Source organism: Molothrus ater, chromosome 21 (assembly GCF_012460135.2).
Source record: "Molothrus ater isolate BHLD 08-10-18 breed brown headed cowbird chromosome 21, BPBGC_Mater_1.1, whole genome shotgun sequence".
NCBI classification, from domain to species: Eukaryota; Metazoa; Chordata; class Aves; order Passeriformes; family Icteridae; genus Molothrus; species Molothrus ater.
This window is the reverse complement of record NC_050498.2, coordinates 10,457,229-10,471,122: the sequence shown is the minus strand read 5'-3', so window position 1 is coordinate 10,471,122 and position 13,894 is coordinate 10,457,229. Positions and strand designations below refer to the sequence as shown.

General features: G+C 51.4%; 1 protein-coding gene across 12 annotated transcripts in view; it reads left to right on the top strand.

Moving 5' to 3' along the window:
• The window catches only part of MSI2 (musashi RNA binding protein 2), a 210,276-nt gene that overhangs the window by 126,474 nt on the left and 69,908 nt on the right, over window positions 1–13,894 (top strand). For all 12 annotated transcript variants that reach the window (XR_008508769.1, XM_054517060.1, XM_036395407.1 and 9 more), the window contains one exon: window positions 4,621–4,669. Coding sequence is in view for 11 of the 12 variants with exons in the window: in XM_054517060.1 (XP_054373035.1) it covers window positions 4,621–4,669 (49 nt within the window). In the remaining variant the exon portion in view is untranslated. The remainder of the gene's footprint in view (window positions 1–4,620; window positions 4,670–13,894) is intronic.

The following is a 13,894-nucleotide window of genomic DNA, read 5'->3' as shown; positions in this document are numbered from 1 at the left end:
TACTCAGTGAGTAAACTGGACCCAAATGGAAGGAGCAGAACGTGGAGGTGTGGAGTGGTGGTGGGAGTTGCTCCTGTGCACACAGGCACACCCTGTAAGGAAGGTTGGCTTCACAAGGGGGGCCCATGGCGCCTCTTGGGTCTGTGTCCTGCTGGCATCGTGCAGTTGGAGAGATACAGGATGAGGCTTAAAGTTTTCCAGAAAAAAAATTGGTTTGGTCCTTCTGCTTTCAGTGGCAGCACAGTGCTCCAGTTTCTGCAGCAGCACCCTGGAGATTCCTCTGGAGCCAGTGCTGGCTTTTGGAGGGCACTCAGCCTGTGGGTGACAGCGTGAGTGAGTGACCAGGGGCTGCGCTGGGTCTGAGCAGCTCCTCGTGCAAAAGAGGAGTTGAGAATCCCAAAGAGGAAAGTAGGAGGAATGACTGGAGAATACTGTGTGTTCTTGTGCTGGGCTAGATCACTTGCATTAAATTCAGAGACTTTCTGAGTACAATTAATAGTCATTTTATTTAGGTCACCCTGGTTTTGTTGCTTTAAATGTATGCCTCCATTAAAATGGAAGAAAATCAAATACATTTATCTCCGTGGAGCCTTTTGTGAACTGGTTGGGCATATTTTAAATAACCCTGGGAACTGTTAGGATTATTAAAGCCTTTGGCTCCTCCAGGTTTTTTTTTTTTCTTTCCTCCTATTCTCCCCTATTCCTCCTTCCAGGCAGTGAGTAATGAAGTGGTAGAGCCCTTCCTTTTCTCAGAGCCCCAAGTGGATTGGAAAAAAAAAGAAGTTAAATAAACTGAAGCCCATTAGTTAGGCTTTATGTAAGAAACTGGGTCTGCATTGGCTGTATGGATGGGCTGTGCTGGGACAGAGAAGTCTGGGGGCCTGAAGTGTCCATTTTTAACCAGTGTTCACGGGCAAGTCTGTTTTCTTCTTTTTTTTAGTTACCTCAAGTCCTGAGACTGTTCATTTTGTAGCTCTCACTTGATGCTCAGAATGAGTCTGCATTAATCAGCTCCTTTAAGGCTCCATCTGGAGCCATGCTCCATGTGAGGAGGCTGCCTTGGGTTCCCTGCTGGTGTCTGAGTGCCCTGGGAGGGGGTGGCTCAGCCTCCCCTCCTGTGCTGGGGCATCCAGGGCTTCCCTGGGGCTGGGGTCCGGCCAGCAGCACATGGTGGGTGATGGCCAAGCCTTGAGGGTGGCAATTCCATCTTCCAGTCCCGCTTCTAGCCCAGGAAAAGCCTTCCTTGCCTGTTGTGTGCAGAGTGAGGGCTGCATGTTTTGAGCTGAGACCTGGGGCAGTTGCAGTTGAGCATCTCCGAATCTCGGGCGAGGCAGGGGCTGGAGGAGGGGTTAACTTGGGCACTCACAGCCCTGAATGTGCTCGAGTTTCTGCTGTGGGCTGGTTTTTTTCTTCCCTTCCCCTGAAACAGGGATCAATTTGCTTAGTGCAGGGTTTACTGGCGGTTACCTTGACTGTGTCCCTTATTTCTCCTTGATGAGAACTTGAACAAGCCGCTTGTGTTTGCCTCCCAGAGAACCGTGAGAAACGGGCTGTGTGTGTGAGGCACTGTGGTTTGCTCATTCTATTCAGCCCTTTGTATATTCAAATTCTTCTAGTTTGAGTTCTTGCTGTTCTGCCAGATTTCCATACCATTGATGGGTTTTCTGCATTAATAAGTTTCTCTCCCCCCTCCCTCCCATACCCTCGCCACCTTTTTGCAACTGGTGAAAAGTTTTTCTGAGCCCTCTCCACATTGATTTTCTTCTCCTGCTTGTCTCACCAGCTCTCAGATGTTTTATTTTGCAAAGCGTTAATAGAATTTTCCTTTTGCCACTGCACTTTATCTATTCAGGGGGTTTCAAGAAGTCTCATTGTGTCACTGGACTATGGAGGAAAGAGGCTATTCTTCTGCTACAATGGCTGCCCTAAAAAATAACGCAGGGTGGGGTAAGCACAGAAAGGGCAGAGACGGAGATAAAATGTTCTGACCTTAGGAAAGAGAAAAGATAACCAATTAGACATTGTTGAAAGGGCACCAGCTGGCTCAAAGAGCACCCCACTGATCATTTTTTCTTCAAGGCATACTTGGGCCGCGACTGAACTCAGCTGCAGAGACGCTCCCCCCGTGCAGGTTTCATGTGTGCAGTGTCAGGGCTGACCCTTTTCCAGGAGCTGCTGCCCAGCCCTGATGCCAGCAGTTGGTGCTGCTGGAGGGGGCAGTGCCCACTGCAGGGTGCCTGTGCTCCTCGGGGCCCCGGGAGCCTCCCTCCTGGATTAGCCCTGCAGCCCCTGCTTGTTACTGCTAATAGGGATTTATTTGCATGAAAAAGATGCCTGCCAAGATCATCATTCCAGCTTGGTACACATGGCACAGAGCCCTGTTTGCCCAGAGGATGGTGTTGTGTTGGACAGGTGGGAGAAGGGAAGGGAACTGCAGAGCCCAGTGTGGCTGGGGGCTGCAGCCAGAGCCCCTCAGCCCTGCAGGGCTGGGTCTGGTGCCATTATCAGCCCCTCCTCTGCCCCTCAGCCCTGCAGGGCTGGGTCTGGTGCCATTATCAGCCCCTCCTGTGCCCCTCAGCCCTGCAGGGCTGGGTCTGGTGCCATTATCAGCCCCTCCTCTGCCCCTCAGCCCCTGGAGGAGCTCTTGAGGCTGCACAGGAGCTCTGGGGTGCTGCTGCTTCCTGCAGTGACTGAGGCATGGCCATGCTGGAGCATCTCTTCTCTCCCTAACCAAGCCAGCAGCCGTTTTTGCAGTCCCCAGCAATGTCCTTGCAGGAGGAGGTGTCATTTTGGCAGGACAGTAGAGCCTGCACTCAGGCTGGGGGGACAGGAGACGTCCCTGTGCTCCTGCACATCCAAGAGCTCCAGGGGTTCTGGGATGGGGTTGGAGAGAGAAAATTCCAGATTGAACCTTTTGCAGCAGGGGTTGGGTGGGGACAGAGGGTGGCACTGGGAGCTGTGATGCCCCAGGAAACAGCAGCAGGTGCAGTGTGTAATTTTTGGTTCCAGTGAGGCCAAGACCTGCGAGAATGAAAAATAAAGATTGCTGAGCAAACATAACCCTGGAGCAGAGATAAGCAGGGTGAAGGGCAGCCTGGTCCTTATCTGCCTCCTGGTATTGCTCATCCTGGGGAGTTTTCCCCCCTGGAGGGCAGACAGACAGCAGGACACAGAGGGCTCTGTGCCTAATGCAGTTTGGGTTTTTCAGTGCATCAGCATCTTTAGGTCTCAGACAAGATGGGTATCAGGAGACCTGCATTTCTGCACCCTCTCAGGCCACTGCTGGCACTTTCTACAAAACATTTTGACTGAAAAAGTTAAGAACAACTTAAGCAGAGACGAGTTTTCAGATGAATTTCAGGCATCATGTAAGGTTTTGCTGCACTGTATTTTTTTACAATCTCCTGGAACATATTATTAGTCCTTCAGAACCTCAGGGAGGTTCAACTTGTGTTTTCACCACCTTCCCAAACTCTTCCTCCCCAGCCAAAGCTGAAATTTTTCACAGACATAGGCTGGATGTCTGTCTGTCGCCTAAGAGGACACTTGGGGGGACAGGTGGACCCTTCAGTGGCACTGGGTGAGATGAGGAGAGCATGTAACTGCATTGTAGATCACTTAGCTGAAATAAATGATTTATGGAAAGCCAGAGTACAAGCTCAAGGAAGTACAGAAAAATTATTGGTGGGAAAAAACCCCAAAAACCTCAAACAAACAAACAAAAAAATCCCAAAGCCACACCCCAGACAAGCAGTGGAGTCCTTTAGAGGATGAAACCTTTTCTTTAAAGTTCTTCTCCCTTCCTGCAACACCTTCTGTAATTCAGTGTTAGAGGTTTTCATCATCCCTGAGTTTACAGCAGGGGATTGCAAGTTTAATTTCATCTCAGAGCTTGTCCAGGCCATGTCCAGTGCACATGGACCCACCTGCCCCAGTCCCGCAGCCTCAGAACAGCAGCTCGAGGTGTGATAATGCTGGGGAATCAACCCCAGCACCACATCCTTGTGCAATAAGTGCAAAATTTTAGGTGTGGCTGCACAGATTAAATGGAGGTGGAATAAATCATGCAAATCCTAATGAAAGTTGAAAGCAATTTGGTTGCACTTCAATACGTTTCATCAGTCATCTCTCTTCTGAAGTGGAAATGCCGAGCCTGATGCGAATTAAAGTTCTCCCTCCTCCCTCTCCCCTCTCTCCAGCAGCTTTTCAAAAGCCCTTTTGAAAACCTCTGAATACCTTTCTTGGCTGACCAGATTTTACCCTGCTCGTACCTCTTTTAACCTAATTCTCAAGCAAGACAGTGACTCTAAATTTGGAGGAGTCATGGGCTTGATTTGCATCCACACTTCCTCCCTTGGCCCTTCCCGGTCTCCCTGCGAAAGGGAGATGAGGCACGGCCAGGGACTGATGTGAAGTGGAAGAGCTGCTGAGATATTTGGCTGCTTCAGGATCAGCTGTCAGCCAGGGCAGGGAGGGGGACAGCAACAGGATCCCAGGAGGAGGAGCTGCCCCTGGCCAGAACCAAGGGGTTCTGCTCTGCCTGTCCCCCTCCCTGGTGCGCGTGGTGTGTCTGAGCTGCCAGCTGTGTTAAAGCACAACTCTCCCCTCTTTGTCTTGCAGGTAGAGGATGCCATGCTAATGTTTGACAAGACGACCAACAGGCATAGAGGTAAGAGGGACTGGGGGCTCTCACCTCACTGTGTGTGGCAGCTTCTGCATGGGGGACCAAAAACCAGATTCAGTGAGATGAGCCAGTGGCTAAATCATGACACTAAATCCTCTGTCCTGCAGGTAGCAGAGGAGGGGTGGTTGGCATGGAATGCCCCATGCACGTGGATTTTCTTGTTAGGAGTGTCTTTCCTGGTCAGTCTAATGGCCAAAGTCAGGGATTGTAGTACCCTGGAAAGTTCAGCAGCAGTGAGCAAAAGCCTTGCTCAGGAAGATGAGCTCTTCCAGCCAGGGAGAGTGTGTGAGCAGGCAGTGCCCTTCCATTTGTAACAGGGACCTCTTCAAAGCTCTTGCTTAGGTTGAAAAGTTCAACCCGTGACAACTTCCTTTTATATCCAGGGAATTTTCCACCCTTCCCCATGAAATCCCCCTTAAATGGGCCATAAATACTCCTCTCCATTCAGGATCTCAGCACGGTGTTTGTTGCATTTAAAAGCTGCCTGGTGAGGAGCTTTGGTGCTGGGCACAAGGGCCCCCATGGCCCTGTGGCCTGGGGGCAGCTGGGGGGCTCAGCTCCCAGCTAGGGGGGCACTCAGCAGCTTTGGCCTCTGGCACAGGTGCAGGTGTCTCCATTTGCTGAAATGTCCCAGATCCCAGGCTGGGTTCTCTCCTGGCTCTGAGCTCTGATCAGATCCCAGGCTGGGTTCCCCCCAGGCTCTGAGCTCTGATCAGATCCCAGGCTGGGTTCCCCCTGGCTCTGAGCTCCAGATCCCAGGGTGGGTTCCCCCCTGGCTGTGAGCTCCAGATCCCAGGCTGGGTTCCCCCCTGGCTGTGAGCTCTGATCAGATCCCAGGCTGGGTTCTCTCCTGGCTTTGAGCTCTGATCAGATCCCAGGCTGGGTTCCCCCTGGCTGTGAGCTCCAGATCCCAGGCTGGGTTCTCTCCTGGCTGTGAGCTCTGATCAGATCCCAGGCTGGGTTCCCCCTGGCTGTGAGCTCCAGATCCCAGGCTGGGTTCTCTCCTGGCTTTGAGCTCTGATCAGATCCCAGGCTGGGTTCCCCCTGGCTGTGAGCTCCAGATCCCAGGCTGGGTTCTCTCCTGGCTTTGAGCTCTGATCAGATCCCAGGCTGGGTTCCCCCTGGCTGTGAGCTCCAGATCCCAGGCTGGGTTCCCCCTGGCTCTGAGCTCTGATCAGATCCCAGGCTGGGTTCTCTCCTGGCTCTGAGCTCTGATCAGATCCCAGGCTGGGTTCCCCCAGGCTCTGAGCTCTGATCAGATCCCAGGCTGGGTTCCCCCTGGCTCTGAGCTCCAGATCCCAGGCTGGGTTCCCCCTGGCTGTGAGCTCCAGATCCCAGGCTGGGTTCCCCCCAGGCTCTGAGCTCTGATCAGATCCCAGGCTGGGTTCCCCCAGGCTCTGAGCTCTCTGTGCTCTCAGCTCGCTGTGCCTGCCCTGCCCAGGCTGTGCTGCCAGCGTGTACAGGAGGCTGTGCAGGGACAGGAGAGCAGAGCAGGGCTGTGTGAGCCCTTCCTGTGCAGGATCCTGTCTGGTGTTGCCAAGGTGACCCTGCTCTGTCCCTGGCTCTGTGCTGCTGTAAGCACTTCCAGGCAGGAGGGCACAGCAAGTGTTGGTGTCTGTGCTCTGGGAGTGCTGAGCTCTGCTCTAGCAGCCCTGCCTCAGCCCTGCTTCAGCATTTCTGGGCTCTTTGGGGAGCCTGCAGGCCTGAGCCTGGGTAATGAGCCCCGCAGGATGCGTTCCTTGTCCAAAACCATCTTTCCACTGCCTTACCAGGAGCAGAGTCTGCTGAAGATGAGCGCTGCAGGTCTGGGGGGCACCTTAGCTCCTGTGAAACCTTTTGGGTTTTCCACAAAGGGCTTTTTTCCCACTATGTGTGTTGAAGATGAGAGGCAACAGGTCATCCTTTCTTTTACCCCCTGGGAATTCTGTGAATTTATTGGCTAATTTTTTTAATAGCTTGTTTTTCCTGCATGTAAGCCATGACATTTTGCTCCGCATTAGCATCCCTGTGTGAGCTCCTGGATGAGATCTAAGTGGGGAGGAACTAAAAGCCCCTAAGGACCAAAAGCAGGCTCCAAATGCCTCTGGATGGAGGTGATGTTACCCCACAACCTCCCCTGAGCCCCACAGTCAGACTGTGCACCCAGGTCTGTCCCTCTGGGGCCAGGTTGGGCTGGAGTCCCTCTCCTCGTGAAGAAGGGAGATCTCTGGCACCCAGGAGACTCAGCTCTGTTTGGGAGGCTGTATCCAAGGGAACAGGCTTACCCACTGCTGGGAGAAGGGCAGTGCTGCCTGTTTGCTGGGATTAGCCAGAGTTCTGTGAGCAGGGAAGAGGGGCTGCACAGCTCCAAAGGACAGAGGGGGCTGAGCTCTGGGCCCTTCCCTGCCAAGCACAGGTGGGAGGAAAAATCAAGTACAAAAGGCAGAGTAAGTCATCTTCATCTTCACCCTTGAATTTATCCAGCCTTTTGTGGCATTTCTTCCTGCTCTGCACAGGTAGCTAGTGCTAATCAGCCTAATGAACTGGCTCAGGGCTGTGGTGATGAAGTGAGTTCTGCCGCCTCCACCGCCGATAAAATCACCCCACATTTTACAAATTGTGGCGCTCTGATTGTGGTGGAAGCGTGTTAAAAATGCACTAGTGTGCAGCAACAGTGTTAATGGCAATTCTTAATACCACTTGTGGGCTGCAATCTGTATCTTCAAATTAGCCAGGGGAAGGAGGAATGGCAGATAAAACATCCGCTGTGGTTTGCTGCCGCTGGTCTCTGCCTGCAATAATCACCCTGGGCACGGGGAGGGAGAAGGATTAAAATTCACTCCCACTGCTAGAAGGTGAGATAAATTTCCTTGCAAGAAAATGGAGAGGGTTTGTTGACATAATTCTGGCACGTGTGTGTTGCTCCTGTGTGTGCATTTGGGGAGTGTGGAACTCACCTGCCCCAGCACTGCTTGGAGGAAATGCAGGCATTGAACCAGGCAGAGGAAAAGGGGTTTTCAAAAACTGCTCACCCTGCCTGGAAAACCCCACCCAAAATAAAACTTCATGCCTGGCATGGAGCACTTTGTGTCTGTGGTGGACTTGATCTGGGAGATCTTTTCCAGCCTTAATGATTCTATGATTCTATAACCTTAGAAATGCCATCAGGCCAGTCATGCTGGTCTCTGCCAGGGGTATTTTAATGTCCAGCTATTCCTGGATGTTCTCTAAGGAAAATAAGACTCAGCTCTTGCATTTCATGCTGATCTGTTTAGCCATATTAAAGGCAGGCTGCAAAATCTGTGTTTAATTGGAGTGATTATGTTTTTGTGTATTGTAGGCAAGACAATCCCTAGAATCACTGGGATGTCTCCTTCCAGGGGTTCTTCTGGCTGTGGGCACACAAAGAACCAGCACCTGATAAACAAATACCCCTGGGGCAGCTTGTTCAGGTGCCTTTTTTTTTGGAAAGAAAGTGTTGGTGATCCTCTATTTCTGTACTACTGTATTCCTGCAGTCTTCTAAAAACCACACACAAAACTTCTCCCAACATTCTGGCAGATCACTTCTGTCACTTTTCTTCACTGCTTAAAATTTCATAGAGCTGAAAATTACTGGGTCAATCTTGAAAGGATTCAGTAATTGGAAAGAAAGGGGAAAAAAAGAGGGTGGTGTTATTTTGTTACCCTTGCAAAGTGCAGATAAAATCTGGAGTTCAGCATTAGTTATTGATCTTTGGGGGTGGAGGGAGCCTGGCAGGATGATGATGTCCTTCTAACTTCATTATGGAGAGGAGCTCCAGGAAGCATTTCAATGTGCTGGGCTGGGGCAGTGCCCTTGGGCTGTGCACAGGGTTTGTCAGTTCCAGCAAAGCTGAGCAGAAGCCCCAGACCCAGCAGAGGCTGCACGAGGAGGAACAGAGAGGGAGGCACAGTTACATCAGTCCAGGGCTGCCAGCGTGGCCTGTCCTGAGCTGATCCCAGCAAGAGGTGAGGTGAGCCAGGAGAAGGGCTGCAGTGGTTCCTCACCTCAGTGGGATGCCCTTGGTCCCAGCCCGGCTGATCCCTGCCCAGCCTGTGCCCATTCCCTGGGTCCCTGCAGCCTTCAGCCACTCCAGGAGCTGTCCAGGGCCCTCAGCACAGCAGCCCCCTGTCTTGGATTCACAAAAAGCCCAAGATTTTGAGTGAGTGACCCCCCCAAGCTGTAATTGCAGGACTGAGTGTAATACTATATGTTTTTCAAAGCCGTCCAGCCCCCAGAGTTATTTTCACATCAATTAACCCTCTTGCACAGTTAAGGGTGGCAGTGGAGAGAGGAGGGAAGTGACAACGTGTGATTTGGACTCCTTTAATCTTAAAACTGAACAAGATTAATGCTAGGCAGGCTGTCTGCAGGGTACAGACAGCATCCTGGCTGTTGGGGGTTCAGATATGCCCAGGGACGGGCGCTGGCTGTGCAGAGCTCTGTGGTCACTCTGGGGCTGCTGCAGCCTCTGCAGGGCTCTCCTGTTCCCTGGGCTTGTGAGGGGCTGCCCAGACAGGGGCTGAGCATCCCCTTGGCTGCCAGGTCCTTGCACAGGGGCACCAGGAGGCACTGCTGGTGCCCTCGTGTGGCATCGTGCCGTGCCCAAGGGTGGAGGTTTATCTGAACACACAGAGCTCAGAAAGGCTGGTGCTCCCCATCCCACCAAAACCACACCCCACAGCACAGGGGGGCTCTCCCAGCCTTGCCAGGGGCTCTGCTCTCAGGGAAGAAGGGGAGGGTTGAGCTCCATGGCTGTGCTGTGTCCGTCCAGCAGATTTCAGGGCGTGGGTGTAATTGCCCAGGTGGAAGCAGTTGGCGCAATGGTTGTGTTTCTTGGGAGAGTCAGGAGTGATGCTGTTAGGGAGATATTGGCTGTGCCTTGGCAAAGGAGGAGGCTTTTCTGAGGAGAAAAACAGCCTTTTGTGTTCTGTCCAGCTGCCAAAACCTCGGTTCTGGAGCTGATCTCTGAAGTTATAATTGACATTTTTATAGATGAGATATAAATATAATTAAGTCACTGCAATTATTTGTTTATCGCCATCTCCCTCAAGTCAAGCAAGGTCATGTGCATTTAAGAACTCGTCCCCAGGCAGTTTTGAGAAAAGAGTAGTTAAAATATATAGAAATAATTGCCTAATTTGGTCATTTTGAGTGTAGCTTTTCTTGGCAGCAGCTGGCTATAGCACCGAGCATCCTTAGAAGTGCTTGGAGGGAGCCTTCCCTCAGCTCCCAGGTTGTGCTTTTTGGGAGGACAGGGCTGAGGCAGAGCTGCTCCAGCAGGTTTGACCCACAGGTTTGGGGAGAGCATCCACAGGCACGGCAGTGATGCTTTTATAAAACATAAATGCTTTAAGGGCTTTGGATGAGAAGTGTGCCACAAGCTCTAAATGGAGGCAGCGTTATTGTTATTGCTTCCCGGGGTGAGCTGGGCTGTTATTCCCCTGTCAGCTGGATCACTTCTCAAATGGGGCTCCAGAGAGTGCCAGGGCTGTGCTGGGCTCCCTCCCCTGAAACCCATCCCAGGCACTGGGGCTGGAGCAGAGTTTAACCCTTGGTGACACAGCTGAGCAGTGTTTATCTCCTCCAGGGGATCAGGGGAGCAGCAGCTGCCCACAGGGTGTTTGGAGAGATTTTTAAGCAAATATTTGCTTCTAAACTTCACGTGAGGGCTGCAGAGATCCATTAGTTAATATTATTTACCATTTACACACCTATCAGTGAACACCATCAGTCACACCTGTCTGTTTGGATTGCAGCAGTGACATGTGCCATGTTAATATTTTATATGTGTGTGTTTTTAATATTACATCCAGCTTATAAATATTCATTTCTTAAACACATTAACGGCTGCAGTGCTGCGGAGCAGCGCTGACACCTCTGCTCCGTGTCACCAGTTCTCCTCTAGCTGGGGATCCAAACTGGGAGCTGGGATGGCAGCAGCATGAGGAGGGCTGCTCTGCTTTCAGGGCTGGGGGACACTTCCCAATATTCCCATTTGGCACCAGTTTGCCCCCCTCAGGCTCTCACCAGGTGTGGGGACTGTCAGTGTCCCCCTGGGGCAGTGCCGTGCCCGTGGCTCACCCAGCTCTCTTTTGTGTTAATAAACACAGAACAAAAAGGAAAAGCTGCCAATTCTTGGATCCATCTCCCCTGTCTTTTAATTTCCTGGCCGTGCCTGTGGCTGCTGTGTGGGGACACCTGACATGAAGTGTAAAAATAACCAGAGCCAGGCCAGTGTGAGCCCCCATCCCGGCTCAGAATAGCACATCAGGCTCCTCCAGGACATCATGGAACATCTCGGGTGGCTACAGCCATCCTGCCCCTGGCCTCACGCTGCATAATGCCACCTGAGGCTTGCAGTAATTGCCCACTCTGTGCTGTCTGTCAGACCTTATTGCTTAATTTTGTACCCATAATGAAAATTCCATCCAGAGGAAGAGACGAGCGAGCAGCTGCCCCAAGGAGGAGATGTCTGTGGATGCTTCCTCTGAAGGAGGGGAGAGGCTCCACTTGGGCAGCACTCAGGAAAGTCTGGTCTCTTCAGGAAGTGTAAAGTGAGGGTTGTGCCAGTATTTCTGAAGTTTTCTAGATGAAGATCATGGTTCTGTCACACTTGCAGGGGGTGAGCTTGTGTTAGAGACACCACATCCTGTGCCCAGCTGAGGCTGCCTTGAGGAGTGAGGTCATTTAGTACGAGCTCAGTTTGCCTTCTCACTGTCACTGTCACTGCCAGCTTGAGTGACAGAGAAATTAGCACAAATCCTGGTGATCTCTGAGCAGAAAGAAGCCCTAAAAGCCACGAATAAGTTCTTGCTTGTGAATCTACCCAGCTGATGAAACCCAACCCCTTTTGCTTCCCGAATGCAGGAGCCAAGTGATTAGCAGGGAGCACTCTGAGCCTTGTGGGACTGCTTGGAAATGTTAATTGAGGAAAGGCCAGAAACGGGAGGAGAGCAAAATGCAACATTTCCATAGACAGGCAGTGTGCATACAACAGGCAGAATTAAAATCAGCCTGGTGACCTTGAGGAAAGAGGCAGCTCTCACAGCGTGCCCAAAAATGTGATATGGAAACAGGGAGAGATGCTGCTTCTCTCCCTCCCTGGCGTGCTGGCTCCTTCTCCTGTGGGTCACAGACTGGGCACGTCCTCTCCAACCTGCACAGGGGGAGCTTTTGTTCTTCACACACCTGTGCTTTCTGTTGGTTGGGTTTGGTAATGAATCTTGTGGGGTTTTTGTAGGGAAGGTGAGGAGGATGCTGCAGAAAGGGGCTGGTTTGTCACCCCACAGTGAATGTTCCCTGTCAGCTGTGCCCAGTGCTGCTGAAGCCTTGAATTGTACAAGGTCATTGCCACATGTAAAAGCCTCCTGGTGATCTGTTTAAACAGATAACACATCCCCTATCCCCGAAATCTTGAGATTCAGCAGAAACAGAGGTTACACAGATAATGCCGGTAACGAAGCTTTTGCCCCTGAGCCTCTGTCAGAGCAGGCTCCACCACTTGCTCTCCCCATCCTCACATCCCTGGTGTGGTTTAAGTGTTGGGAATGTGGGGGGATGCTGATCCAAGCTGTAGGTGCACCTGGGCAGCTACCTGAGCTCAGGTGTATGCTGTGGCTGCCAGGGTTGTTTGTGCAAGGCAAAAGCTCCAAGTGACTCTGCTGCCAAAGGAGGACTTGTCAGGGAGGTGGAAAGGGAAGGTTTCTTTAATTAGTTTGATTAAATGTCCTGGCATGGAGTGATTTTTGCTTATCCTGTATGTTTTTTGTATGTATAAGCTGAAGTAAGAACATCTGGCACTTTTTTCACTGGATCCGATAGAATAAGTTGAAAAACTGCTTCTTTCAGAAAACTGCAGGTCGGCACATTTGGGTTGTGGGTTTTATCTTTTTAATTTATTGAGTGTTTTCTGGACCAGAAAACTACCTTCAGCCAGAGTAGTAATTCACAGATTGCTCCCCATTTTCAAGCCCCTTCCCAGTTCTGAGAGCTTGCTGAGTTCTCTGCCGTGGGAGGAATCAGGAGTGAGCAGATCCAGTGCCATTAACCCCCCTCAGCCCTCCTGGGTCACTCCAGACTCCTTTGGGAATGGAGCCCTGAGTAAGCCCAGTGGATCCCAGGTCAGATGTGGCAATGGGAACGCTGGGTGTGGATCCAGGCCGGGTCTGTGGCTCACACTGTGACCACAGAACCATCTCTCCATATTTACTCTCACTGGGACCACTGCCAGCCCCAGAGCCAGTCAGGTGGGGGTTGAGGGGTGACTTCAGTCACAGCAATGCCCTGGTGATGAAATCTCCCTCCCTGCCCCTTGCAGGAGTCACACATGAACACACGTGTGCTCCACACGTGTCCACAGAGCACTGGAAATTAGGGCAGGATCCGTAGGGAGCAGCCTGGCAGGAGAATTCGCTTCCTTGTGGCAACAAATATTCCCCTGTCAGCTCACAGGGAGCTTGGATGAGCTAAAATCACTTTAAATCTTGGTGGGGGCTTGGCTTTTGCCATTTCTGTTCCTGTTCTAGCAGCTCTGTTCCTCCTCACCCTAACCCAAACCGATAAAGAGGTGAAAATATTGGCTTTTGTGCTGCCTGGATGCAACTGCAGGAAAAGAAGAAAGTCAGATTACAGAATTGTGGGGTTTGTTTCCCGTTCCCCCACTCCTGGTGCCATCCCACAGGTTTTCCCCTGGCCCCTTGGCCTCGTTCTGCTCCTTCCCTGGCAGGGCAGGGGCACAGGGGCTGTTCCATAGCTGGCCCTGTGGCTCAGGAGGTTTGGGAGCAGCAGGAGGGTGTGGGAGCTGGAGATGGGCTGCAAACCTGCCCGGGGAAGGAGCAGCTGCAGAGGGAAGATGGGAGCAGCTGTGGGTATGAAATTAGTCATTCTATGAAGAAATGGATTTGATAAATAATAAAACAGTGGTATTAACAACAGATGCTTTCCAGGTCAGATGACTTTGATAAAAGCACCCAACAGCCGTGGGTAATGGTATGAAAAATATGTATCTATATTTATAGATCTATTTATATGAAAAGGCATATAAATAAGTGTGTGTGTATATGCTCTCTGTAAATGTACCTGACATTTTATTTCTGGTTTAAAATGACAGTGGAAGTGTTGCTGCTCCCGTTCTCACAGGCTTTTGAGACTTGTCAAGAAAACCTGAAATTTGATCAATTCCCCAAACCCAGAGCTCCCTCCCCTCCT